This window comes from Palaemon carinicauda, chromosome 1 (assembly GCF_036898095.1).
Source record: "Palaemon carinicauda isolate YSFRI2023 chromosome 1, ASM3689809v2, whole genome shotgun sequence".
Taxonomy (NCBI): domain Eukaryota; kingdom Metazoa; phylum Arthropoda; class Malacostraca; order Decapoda; family Palaemonidae; genus Palaemon; species Palaemon carinicauda.
Window position 1 is genome coordinate 301,251,838 of NC_090725.1, and position 13,494 is coordinate 301,265,331.

At 37.4% G+C, this 13,494-nt stretch overlaps 1 protein-coding gene across 1 annotated transcript in view; it reads left to right on the forward strand.

Moving 5' to 3' along the window:
* The window catches only part of LOC137658262 (NBAS subunit of NRZ tethering complex-like), an 85,453-nt gene extending 73,113 nt beyond the window's left edge, over positions 1-12,340 (forward strand). Inside the window, exons 16-19 of the mRNA XM_068392938.1 lie at positions 3,647-3,851; positions 7,180-7,311; positions 8,578-8,736; positions 12,188-12,340. Of these exons, the coding sequence (XP_068249039.1) occupies positions 3,647-3,851; positions 7,180-7,311; positions 8,578-8,736; positions 12,188-12,340 (649 nt within the window). The remainder of the gene's footprint in view (positions 1-3,646; positions 3,852-7,179; positions 7,312-8,577; positions 8,737-12,187) is intronic.
* Positions 12,341-13,494: the final 1,154 nt, after the last annotated feature.

Below are 13,494 nucleotides of genomic sequence, written 5' to 3' on the forward strand. Positions count from 1 at the left end.
ATTTTCCAAGAGAATGAGACCAACCTGACCCCTCTATGACGAAAATTAAGGCTGTTAGAGCAATTTAAAAAAAACCTACTGAAAAATGTGCTTGAAAAAAAATAACCCCTGGGGGTTAAGGGTTGGAAAGTTCCAAATCCCCTGGGGGTAAAAGGGTTAAGATAGTATGAATGGTAGTGAAAAAGACAAGTTCTGTGGGAAATGTATAATTTTTATTTCTTATTTTCTATACAGTAAGGCATATTAGCACTTAAAAGAAATTAAACAAAAGGTAATTATGGCCAGTGGTTATTTGTGACAGGTTGCCAAATAATTTTTGATACCTTAATTAATGTTGTTAACACATTTTAAAAGTAATGATAAATTAATTTCATTACTTGTTACTTTCACATAGCCTATAACCTGAAATCCAAGATTCTATAGTTTTTTAAAAGAAAAAAAGATGAAGATCGGGCAAATCCAAGTAGATTTGTCAAATACACATATAGGTTGTTAGGCCCACAAAGGTTAAACGAGTTCTGTGTTTCTACTAATTGGTGAAGTTCCCAGAGACTTTTTAGACTTGCTGAACAGTTGAGTATTACTGTGTTGTTTCCAAATTTGATTAGTTTTTATTTATATTTGATTTTTTATTGAACGGGTGATAATATTGAGAATAACAAAAGTATCAGTGAAACCTTATCTTTTAGTTTACTACTTGTTCACCAGCACTAAGCTCTTTATTTTCCTGATTTCTCTAAATAGTTTTTATAACTGTTATTTAATTGCTCTATAGCTCTAATTTTTCTGCCTTTACTAGCAGAGAGCTGCTTGCTGGTTTTTTTAGTTTCAAGTAAGTGAATAATTACGGGAAGACCATATTACTACAGTCCATTTCTTTTAGCGTGGCAGATTTGCACCGACTCGCAGCGGTGCCCTTTTAGCTCGGAAAAGTTTCCTGATCGCTGATTGGTTAGAATTATCTTGTCCAACCAATCAGCGATCAGGAAACTCTTCCGAGCTATGGGGGGGGGGGGAATTGTGTAAATAGCATATGCACATTGCATTGATGGTCTCTGGGTACTGCTTGACTGTTTTCTGCAAATTGTGTGCTAGTACTTGAGCACAAAAAATGTGCGCATGGAGAGAAATAATTGCTCCAAGACAAAGGTATTATTGTGCTTTTGTCCACAAGTGATGCCTGTACAGCGAAATTTTTTAATCATATTGATGCAATGCTCGTAACCCAATTGAAATTTGTAAGCTCGTACAGTATCCTAATTTGCTCAATTCGAGTTAATTGTAACCCAAGGTATTACTGTACTTAGCAGATGGCTCTTGCTATACTGCCATCCACATAGTGCAAGAGAAGCATTCTGCTACTCCTGAATTGGTGAAAATCTCTACCAGGGAGACATTCATGTTTATAACACACTCATGACTACTACTATTTCTTACGACTTCTTCCATTCAGGGGTCGTGGTGGATCATCTAACCCCATCTACTATCCACTGATTCCTACTTTTGTCATGTCAACTGCTCTCACATCTTCTCTCAGTGGATCTTTAAATTTCCTTTTAGGCTTTCCTCTCCTCCTCTTACCTGGTGGGTTCATGCTTAGTTTTCTCTTCCCGACATACTCTTCCTCCCTTCTCTTCACTTGCCCAAACCACCTTTAGTCTTGCTTCCCCTTTTTTCTAAACAGATAGACATGTGCAGTTCCTCTAATTTATTTCTTACTTATCCTTCCTCATTACTCACAGGGAGAACCTCAATATTTTAGTTTCTGCAACTTCCATCTCTGCTTCTTGCTTCAATACAGTCTCCAAACCATACAGCATAACTGTTCTTGCCACTACCTTATAGGCCTTCCCTTTCAGACTTGCTGATATTCTTTTGTCTTACACCACACCTGATATATTTCCTCTTAGGCTTTCCTCTCCTCCTCTTACCTGGTGGGTTCATGCTTAGTTTTCTCTTCCCGACATACTCTTCCTCCCTTCTCTTCACTTGCCCAAACCACCTTTAGTCTTGCTTTCCCTTTTTTTCTAAACAGATAGACATGTGCAGTTCCTCTAGTTTATTTCTTACTTATCCTTCCTCATTACTCACAGGGAGAACCTCAATATTTTAGTTTCTGCAACTTCCATCTCTGCTTCTTGCTTCAATACAGTCTCCAAACCATACAGCATAACTGTTCTTGCCACTACCTTATAGGCCTTCCCTTTCAGACTTGCTGATATTCTTTTGTCTTACACCACACCTGATATATTTCCTCTTAGGCTTTCCTCTCCTCCTCTTACCTGGTGGGTTCATGCTTAGTTTTCTCTTCCCGACATACTCTTCCTCCCTTCTCTTCACTTGCCCAAACCACCTTTAGTCTTGCTTTCCCTTTTTTTCTAAACAGATAGACATGTGCAGTTCCTCTAGTTTATTTCTTACTTATCCTTCCTCATTACTCACAGGGAGAACCTCAATATTTTAAGTTTCTGCAACTTACATCTCTGCTTCTTGCTTCAATACAGTCTCCAAACCATACAGCATAACTGTTCTTGCCACTACCTTATAGGCCTTCCCTTTCAGACTTGCTGATATTCTTTTGTCTTACACCACACCTGATATATTTCCTCTTAGGCTTTCCTCTCCTCCTCTTACCTGGTGGGTTCATGCTTAGTTTTCTCTTCCCGACATACTCTTCCTCCCTTCTCTTCACTTGCCCAAGCCACCTTTAGTCTTGCTTTCCCTTTTTTTCTAAACAGATAGACATGTGCAGTTCCTCTAGTTTATTTCTTACTTATCCTTCCTCATTACTCACAGGGAGAACCTCAATATTTTAGTTTCTGCAACTTCCATCTCTGCTTCTTGCTTCAATACAGTCTCCAAACCATACTGTTAGAGCCATTCCACTCAGCTTGAATCCTCCTCTACACCTCCCCCATCACACCCCCCATCACTTTTTATAGATGATCCTAAATATTTAAATTGATCTACCTTTTTCACTTTGATACCTTTCAATTGTTGTGCAGTCCTGCTGGCCGATTATGAACACTGCTTGCTTTAAATTTTTCTATGCAACTCGCACACTCCATGCCAGTGAAATTTTGCTTATATTTTTTCATAACTATGATGTAGTTATGAAAAAAATAAGTGGAATTTCACTTGTTGATCAACCACAAATAGGGAGTGCCGATCTCTTAGTTTCTATTCTAAAAAGTGACACTGTGTTTGTATAGTGAAGCACTCTTATTTCCTTAAACCTCCATATAAAGTCAATACTTCACTGAAGGGGCAAGACTAGGAGTGATGGAAAATCAGAAATCTTGAGATATTTAGAGTAAACGTTGACATTTAACTAGCCGGGTGGTATCCTTCTACCAAACCCGTGGTTGCATGCATTGTGTTGCTTGAGTTTATCTATTGTTGAATTAATGTGTGATGACTTACCAAGTTAAGACTCCTGTAGGTGAAGAGCATCTTTATTGGGAAAAATTATTTTAGCTGCTCCTATTTGAAAGATACCTATTTCATGCCTAACTGGTCTTGATATGAGCATGAACCTATCAGATAAGCAAGATATTTTTCAGGGTATAGGAACTGCTTTTTGAAAGTTGTGTAAAATATTTGTATTAATAAATTTGTGCTGAACTAGACCCTTTTTCTCCAATAGGGAAGCGGTAAAAGAAGATACAGAGGACCCTGCCGAGTTTTTGTACAAAGAAAATCCTGAGTTAAGAAAGTTCCAAGGCTTAAATGTCACTGCAGAAACAATTAGCCTATGGTACCAAGAGCGAGCTCGGGAGATCGAGAAATTTAGTCATTTTGTAGATGCTGCATTAGATTTGCTTAAGCTTGGTCGGGAAAGAAATGTTGAGGTGAGAATATTTATGTACTGCATTTCTTTTGTCATGTAGCAAGAAGGGATTCAAAATTTATTGTATTAAATTTTTGTTCAGATATTTTGCATAATTTATCATTTTAGTAATGGCAAATATTTTAGCTTTGTCAATGATAAATCTGCCTTAGGTTTTATTCTATTTAACTGTACAGTATACGTGTCTGTAAAATTTGAGGAAGTTCTAATAATACTTGAGGTGAGTAAATGCGAGTCGTGGACTATTATCTGATTCCACATTTACAGAATGAGAAATGGAATTTTAGTAATCTTTTTTTTTTTATTTTTGTACTTGCCTAATGTTCATATTGCTTCTTCTCTAGAAGCTTGGGATATCAATGCTTAACCCCCCCCAAAAATACGTCCTATTGTCTTTCCTTTAAATAGAAACTATGCCTCTTTTAAATCTTGTAAAGTTATGAAACATGCTAGCAGTTAATGGCAAGAAGCAAAGCACCAGGGCCTGTTATTTCGGTTTCTCAGTCGCTAGCTTCACAGCTCGACGTACCCCTTTTCCAAATTGTGATAAGTTTTATTGCATTCTGAATTGCCTTCCTCTGGATTTGTTAGTAATTATTTTATATGAAAAGTACTGTGATTAGAATTGTTGTGAGGAGTGTGATTGTCCAACTATTCCTCATAAGGAAAGTATATTTAAAAGTTACTGTGCTAATGAAACAGATGTTTAGTTCAGGGGGAAATCCAGAGAAGGCTTGACTAGTTAGTTGTTTATAACCGGGATAATGACAAATACGACATGACAGTGTATTCTAATACAAACTTAACCAGCCAAGTTTTGTTGGTGTTGTGCTTATTACAATCTCAGAATCATTACAGGTTCTTTCAATCTAACAAAAACGGTTCGACAACCGCATTTGAAATCTGTAAAATTGATATAAAAAACTTACATACAAAATAGCACATGTTTATTTACAAACTCGATTACAAAGAAAATTAATGTTGCTGCTCCTTTAGCTTTCAATGGCATAGATTAATTCAAGGTATTGAAGATCAGAGGGAAGGGGTTGGAAAATAGTGTTAACAAAATATCTCGATGGAGGATTGGTTTTCTTCTTTTTTTTTCCTATCTTGTTCATATCTCTTTCCTCTCAGCTTACATACTTGTACTTGAGTGGAACTAATTATGACACCGCCATATAAGGAGTTTTTGATATCCTGCATCCTGATTGGTTTCCTTTAAAGTGCCCATTTTGGTCATGCCGTAAAAGCTTTTAGAGCAAGTTTTCTGGTACGATCTGGACCCAATGTGGTATTGCCACAGTATACTTAATGACGCTTCCAGAAACTAGAATTTACACCTAAAATATCTCCATCTGAAGGACTTGGGAACCTCTACCGCAGTATAAGAAATTTTGGTTGACTATTGATTCAGCATGAGAATGTGAAGGTGAATTCAACTTCATAAGTTTAGACATTTTAGCCTGCATCTGTGCAGGAATAAAGACATCTTGGTTCTCATAGGATGAATTTCTTATTTACATTCTGATCTCAATTTAATGGGACTAGAAAGCATACTACATGTATCTCTCAATCTCCATTACCTGGACTACCTCTGACATGAAATTAATGCATCGAGACAGGGAGAAAGCAACTCATCAGAGCTCTGTTCTAAATTACTTGCGCTAAACTCCCTCTTTCTGTGTCAAGATTCTCTTGTTCTTTCTTTAATGTCCTAGCATCAGTTAGAATATTAAATCCTTCCAAAATGTCCACTCAGTTGTATTGGTTTCCTTTACAGGCAGGACATAGGTCATGAAGATCCCTCGCTAATAACAGCCTATTTGACTTGTAGCTTGAGCAATAGCTATAGTGACCTTTGGAAACGTACCTGTGATAACACATCCATATACTGTAAAGATCATCCTAATAAGTTGCTCTTAGACTATAAGGATTCATATGTATTTTTTACATAATGTTTTCTACTTTTGACTAGAAGTAACTTTCACTGGGGTAGTGAGGTATAGACAGTAACATTTTACCCCCAAAGGATGTACTGGTACGTTTCACAAAAGCCATCCCTTTACCCCCATGGACGTACTGGTACGTCCTTGCAAAAAAATGCTATAAAAATAGCATTAAGGCTGTTAGAGCAATTTAAAAAAAATATACTGCAAAATGTGCTAGGAAAAAAATAACCCCTTGGGGTTAAGGGTTGGAAATTTCCAAATAGCCTGGGGGTAAAAGGGTTAAAGTAGGTCATCTATATAATAAAGAGCAAGTGTATGGCTATATACATAAATATGTTAACAAATATCGGTCACTTTCAGCTCACCCCGTCCCTTGGGTTGGGGAGAGGAAGTGGTCATACCCTGGTGAGAGTGGGATGCAAGTGTGTGCATATCTACATAAATATTTAGCCATCATTTTTTGACGGGTCGCATACACTATTATGGTGTATGTTTGATATTTGTAATTATTTAGGCATTAACATATAGTCTTGCATGTCGTGCCAGAAACGATCATTTTTAAAATTTATTATCTTGAAGGTTTTAAGCATTGCCAGAATTTGCCATCTTTTATGTGGTTTATGCTTTGACTTGATGGCTTATGTGCCTCTCTTAAAGTTGGTGTTTTTAAGCAGGGATTAATTTGAAGGCTTTCATTTACTAAACTGTAAAGGCTGCTTATTTTAGCAAATGCACTAGTTTTTAAACAACTCGAGAAGTTGCCTTTCCATACCATGCCAGAGATTACTTTTTATTATTTCAAAGATATTTTCTAACTTCAAGCATTGACTATGAGTTCTTACTCTTTGCCATTGATTGCCATTTTTAGTTAAGGAATTAACTTGGTGTGTCCACCAGATCATCGGTTGCCTTTTTTAAGAAATATTATGTGGGTTTTTACGTTATGCCAATGTTAATCATTTTATATTTAGCATTTAACTTGAAGTGTTTTACATCATGCCATAGGTTGCCATTTTATTTTTGTAGGTTTTCATACATTAGACATGCTCCTTTTTTAATGCAGGAATTACAATATTTTTTACATTTATAAGTTGCCATCTGTTTATGTAGGCATTAACTCGGAGGATTTTATTAATGTATTCTATTCATAATCTTGATATGGTTGAGAAAAAGAGAACTCTTTATTGAGAAAAAGAGAACTCTTTATTGAGAAAAAGAGAACTCTTTATTGAGAAAAAGAGAACTCTATTGAGAAAAAGAGAACTCTTTATTGAGAAAAAGAGAGCTCTTTATTGAGAAAAAGAGAACTCTTTATTGCCTTCATATTTAAATTGAAATATGTAAAGGTTTTACAATACTGTATACTTTGTATTTTTTCAGAATCTTGAGGAGCTTCATGATACTCTAGATACTTTAGAAGTGTTGGTGTATGAAGCAGGCCTTTACTCCATGACTCTTGACACCTTCACTAGTCTTGATGATTCTCAGAAGATTGTGCAGCTGATGTCAACGGTACGTTGGGATTCCAGAACAAAGTTCTATGTCAATTCATATATATTGTTAAAAAAGAATGGTTGAATGGAGTGTATAATTAGTTTATAATGCAGTACCTTTGTTAACCCTTTTACCCCCAAAGAACGTACTGGTACGTTTCACAAAAGCCATCCCTTTACCCCCATGGACGTACCAGTACGTCCTTGCAAAAAAATGCTATAAAAATTTTCATATTTTTTATAATTTTTTGAGAAAATTCAGGCATTTTCCAAGAGAATGAGACCTACCTGACCTCTCTATGACAAAAATTAAGGCTGTTAGAGCAATTAAAAAAAATATATATACTGCAAAATGTGCTGGGAAAAAAATAACCCCCTGGGGGATAAGGGTTGGAAATTTCCAAATAGCCTGGGGGTAAAAGGGTTAAGGGGAATCTTTAAGATTGTTTTAAATGATCACCTGAGTTTTGTAATTGGATTTAAAATGGTGTTTTGATTAAGCAACCATTTATTTATTTTATAAACATCCCTGATGAAAAGGCATTTTAATATACACTGAATGCAACAGGAAAAGAAAATAATCTTGCAAACAAAGACACTTGTTTTTAATTGAGCCAAAGTCAATTGGATTCATGATGATATGAAAGGGGTCTTTTATTAAGTCCACCACTTGATATAAGTTACACAGAAAATACCTAGGTTTCAAATGATTTAATATCTGGCTTTGATGTTTGTAAGAAAATAGATTTGATATTATAGTTACTGTTCTGTATTATATTTGAAGTAATACAGTAGTTACTGTATTACATTATATTTTTCCTTCAGTAGAGTGGATATGATTTATGTAGTTAGCTTTTTTAACCCTTTAACCCCCAAAGGACGTACTGGTACGTTTCACAAAAGCCATCCCTTTACCTCCATTGACGTACCGGTACGTCCTTGCAAAAAAATGCTATAAATATTTTTTTTTTCATATTTTTTATATTTTTTTGAGAAAATTCAGGCATTTTACAAGAGAATGAGACCAACCTGACCTCTCTATGACAAAAATTAAGGCTGTTAGAGCAATTTAAAAAAAATATACTGCAAAATGTGCTGGGGAAAAAATAACACCCTGGGGGTTAAGGGTTGGAAATTTCCAAATAGCCTGGGGGTAAAAGGGTTAATAATATAGAAGCTCGATTGTACTAATTTTGTTTTTACAACAGGGGGTATGATATAAGTATATTTATTTTGCATTGGGACTAGCTTGTGATGTATGATTGCCCTTTCTCTTACTAAACAGAGCACGCCAGAAACATACATCCAGAACATTCGCAGGTGGCTCATCCCATTTCTTACTCGATGTGATAAGTGGAAACCTGGAAGTGCGAAGAAGCTGTTACACGACTATATTGTAACTACTGCAAAAGATGATCTTGGACTTCCTTTGAAGATTTTACAGGTGAGAACTTCATCATGTTTTGTTAAGTATATGGATTGTTTTAATTAAGTTTTAATTCTGAAATTGAAATTATATAAACACTTCACTATTTAAAGTATAGTACTTATAAGAATAGTTTTATGAATAATTACCTCTAAAGTATGCATACTTATAAGAAAAAGTTCTATGAATAATTACCAGTAAAATGTGCATTTACCGGGATTTCTCATTTCCTGCTGATGAAAAAAATCATTCAAACTTCATTGCCTGGCTGTTATCAGGTACTGTATACTCTTCGTAACAGAATTGTTGCTAGGCCATATATACTCCTTGTAGAAAGTATTGTGGCTTAATTCTGTGAAGTGGATGGGATATTTTATTCTCTTTCAATATGTGGTAAACTGTAATTGCCTTAAATTTGAACACCCATACAAAAAACATGTGTCTGGAGTGGCCATACTCCTTATGAGAACAGTACAATAGGTGTAGGAAGAAATCTAAAAGGGATTCACTGCCTTTGGGGTCATCTCCGAGGTATAAAAAATCCCGACTTATTTCTCCCACGGTTAGTGATCTCCCACCAGCCTCTTCCCGTTCAGCTTCTTCCGGAGGCAGAGACGTCTTCCTCAGTTTCTCTTCCACCTGAGGTTCTGCAGGTTAATTCTCATTGGGATTCCAGTCTAGTGCACTCACCTCCCCGGGTGAGTGTGCGAGCTGAGGCTGCTCAGCACGCTGGGTTCGCCCAGCTTGAGATTCCTTGGAACCTCAACCTTAAGAGCCTGCTGTCCCTTCGGAGTCCTCTGGTGGATACTCTTTCTGCTGCGCGAGGTCGTCCTCGTTCGAGTGATCCACCCCTTAAGTTGCTCGTAAGTGGGTGCGTGATTTGTTATCACCTCGCACTAACTATCCGGAGCTAGGCTCCTTGAAGCCTTTTGGTGATCATTGTCTTAAGGCTTCCTGGGGATAGAGGCGCTTTCCACCGTATCCCCTGGGCATTACCATTATCTGCAAGTCTTGCAAGTGTGCAGCCCTCTGGGCTCACACCTTGTACGAGTGCTTGCAACATTTACAAACGTTCCCTACCAAAGTAGCCTTACCTTGTGCACCACCATCTGCGAGGGCTCATTCTTGCCTGGACGAGCGCTAAGTACAATGTTGTCAGTGAACTCTAAGAGAGCTCTCATGAATGTTAGTGCGCCAGTGCGTAGCCCAGGCTTGTACACAATACAGTTGCAGATGTGTTCACTCCAGCTCGCTCAATTCAGCGCGACTCGTTTGGGAACATCTCTGATTTTGTAAGTGATTAGTTTATTCCCCCTTCAGCATGCTCCGCCACGGTGCCTTGTGGATGATCATCCTTATGTTCCCTAGGGGAAGGGTGGTCTTTCAATAATTCAGAACGCTATCCTCAGCCAGGAACACAAGTCAAAAATGGCTGCTCTCTTGTTTTTGAGAAACTCTTCTTGGTTTCAAGAGCTCATGAAAGCTATTTTGCAGGCTACAACTGGTCCCATGAAAGTACAATCACCAGATAGACCATGTGAATTCTTTAATATTCCTACAACGATGTTGGGGTCTCCAGGGAGCACTTGTGTTCCCTCAGATCAAAGGCGTAGCAGCACAACGGCTACCTTGTGTGCTCCAGTTCTTCCTCCAGCCCCTGTGGTTCCTTTGAGGGGCCCAGTGCTGTTCACGTGTCTAGGTATCGGCAACATCTCAACGTGAAGGTAGGCTATAGCAAGCCTGATTCCTTTAGGGAATAACTCGGGGTTATCCTGGTCAAGGTGCTTAAGACAGAGGAGACAGTCGTATTACACTCCCTTGGGAGATACCCTTCACCCAACAACAAGCAAGGCGGAAGGATTTGAGGTCTGTTCCCAAGTACTGGCCGTTGAAGATAGTAGATGACTTTGTTCTTTGAAAGATTCAGAACTAGGGGGCTGCCTTGTCCTCAATCTCCTGCTGGGTTGCAAGTTTACGTGATTCTCGACGACAAATTTACCTGAGAAGCACATTACGTCTGTCTTTTCTTCAATTGTAAAAATATTTGTCTTATGGCAAGGGATGGATTGTTATCATTTAAGACTATATTTATGGTGTGTCAAGATTTGTCTTTGGGTAAAAACTGACTTTTTTCAGGACTGAAACCTTTAATTTATTAATAGTGACTTCCCTGAGATTTATATATCTGGTGCTACTAACTGATATCTCCTTGAAATATGTTCATGGTCCATACTGAAAACACTTGTCAAGTAAAGGTCCCCTGTTTTACACTTAAAAGTTTTGCTTGCCTTAACCTTTAGTGCTTTTTAGAGCCTTTGTCGGCGACTGATAATGGTCTCGAAGTGCCAAGTGCCTGTAGGGATTTTACATGTATGTTCTCTGAATATTCAGCGACTTTGCACTACCACAGTAATTGGGGATAAGGGAAAGTGATTTATGAGGTTATGATGAAGTAAGCTGAATTTTTATGGGACAAAACTTATTTGCCAAATAGATCCATTGTTCATGTGAGCTTTCTTCTCCCAGTCCTGAAATTCTCACAGCCTAATTTTCAAACTATGTAATTGATAATGAGGTACTGTACTTGAAAATCCTAGATGGTAGGTGTCCTAAGACTATCCTATTTTTTAGACAAAGGAGGGTTGAGTTTTGGGACATTCAAAGACAATGTGTGTGGCTAGATATGAGATTGAGTTTGTGTGAAAAACTAGTTTTGTGTTACAAAAACACACTGTTTTCTTATTAGGATATGTAAATTCTTTGAATCTTTAGTTAAAAAAGTTTTTAGTATAGGCTTATAAAATAATCGCATTTAATACTAGAGCACCCTTAATTATGATAACCATATAGATGAAACAAAGGGAAATAGAAGAAAGGAGTCTTGGGCGCAATCAGTTGTAAGCAGATAAACTTGAGTAATGTCTTTTTTCTTTCCCACCGTTATCCCTACATTAAGGAGTCGGTTCTCTGATGCGTCTTCTCCATTGCATTCTATCAAAGGTGTCCTCTTCTCCATATCATCTAATTCTCTACCTCCCTCTTGATCTTCCTCCCAAAAGGTTCCACCTGAGCTCTCCTCATTCAGTACTGTAGTGTGTAGTATATATTTTGCTTCGCACCCCTTGTGTCATTTATAAGACTGCACTTGAAAGTTCAAGATACTGTATATCACAGCCAAGACTAATTTCACAAACTGTAAGATTGTTTTTATTGTAAGCTAATCTGTTTTCTCAAGAATTTAGTGCAAAGGATTCATGCACAAAGGGGAACACTTCCAAGAATGTAGCATAGCCAAAAATGCATAAAAGCCTTTCTGATTGATAAAAAGTTATAATGAATTGAAGTCTTAATGAACTGAGGAGCCACTTTGTTTGTGGAATATTACAGTATTTTTATTATTGAATTGTATACTTGATGTTGAATGGGTTATATAAACATATTCCAATTTCTTTTTTTTTTCCAACTCCAGCATTCACGACCCGATCAACAAGCGCCGATTATATCGTCTCCTGAAGAAATGATGACTATTGCCTTAGAATGTGTTTATACTTGTGAAAAAGAAAACCAGCTTATGAGGGCTTTTGCCATCTTCGAATGTCTTCCTGTTAGAGAATCTGGGTAAGTGCTGATATATGTAAAATGTATACTGTACAGTATTATAAGGAATCTTATCTCATGGTCACACTGCTTATATCTTAAGAAGTGCGAGCTTTCAATTTTTAATGAAAAATTATATACATACAGTACCTTTTTCTTTTGGGATTGCCTGTCATATCACCAACCCAGGAAATATGAGCTTGGTGGGTAGTAAGTCTTGTTGATCCAACCCTCATCCCATGGTCCTCAATATTCACAACACAGTTTGTTTCTACGCACAATATAATCCATCGGCTGTTTAAATTTTTAACTAAGTAAACTTAGTGGCTTGTCATGTGGCCTGCAAGCCCCACCCACCAGACAGGTGGAGCAACCCTCATTTTGACTTGACTCCACTGTCACCCATATGGCTTTGGCCTGGTAAGAGTGACCAGCATATGAATAAACCAAATTCGATCCCCATCAATTCTGGTATTCTTGCAGAGGGCATGAATGCTCACAGACTTCTCCCTTTGACGAGTGTAGGGAGTGCCCTCCTCTTCGGTGGGTGTAGTTCTCAAAGAAGAGGAAGTAACAGTCTAAGAGGGATTCATTGAAATCTGATTTGGCAACCGCCAAGTTGATGTCAAAGAAACTATTTAGTTCCTTCTTCATGTTGTCAAGTTCAAAGCCTTGTGATCTTGCAGAGGAATTCGTAAGGGGAAGGTATGGGAAATAAAGTAATCCGGGAAAGCCTCCCCTCTCTGATTTCAGGACCTGAGCTTGGAGGATGAAGGGCTAATACTCCCACACCACATGCCTGAGAACTGTAATGAACATAGTTTGAAAAAGGTACACACATTAAAATCCAAAGAATTTTATATATCATGCCTGTCAAAACTGACATGACCTTGATGTTCAGATGTTACTCCAGGGCATGTTATAGCAAATTCCAATTAAGTGTGCTTTGAACAAATTACATGGAAAAGGACAGCGACACAAAATATGTTATGGTAAGCAGGTTCTAATGACCACCGGGAGGTGATACTCTAGAACATTAAAATAAGGGAGACAGATACTAATAGCTTAACTTTGATGTAATATAAAACTTGCCTCAGTCAGATCTTTATTTTTAAAATCACAAGGTCTTAAGTTTCATTTTCTTATATATATTTGACCTCACACAAACAAAATTAAAAC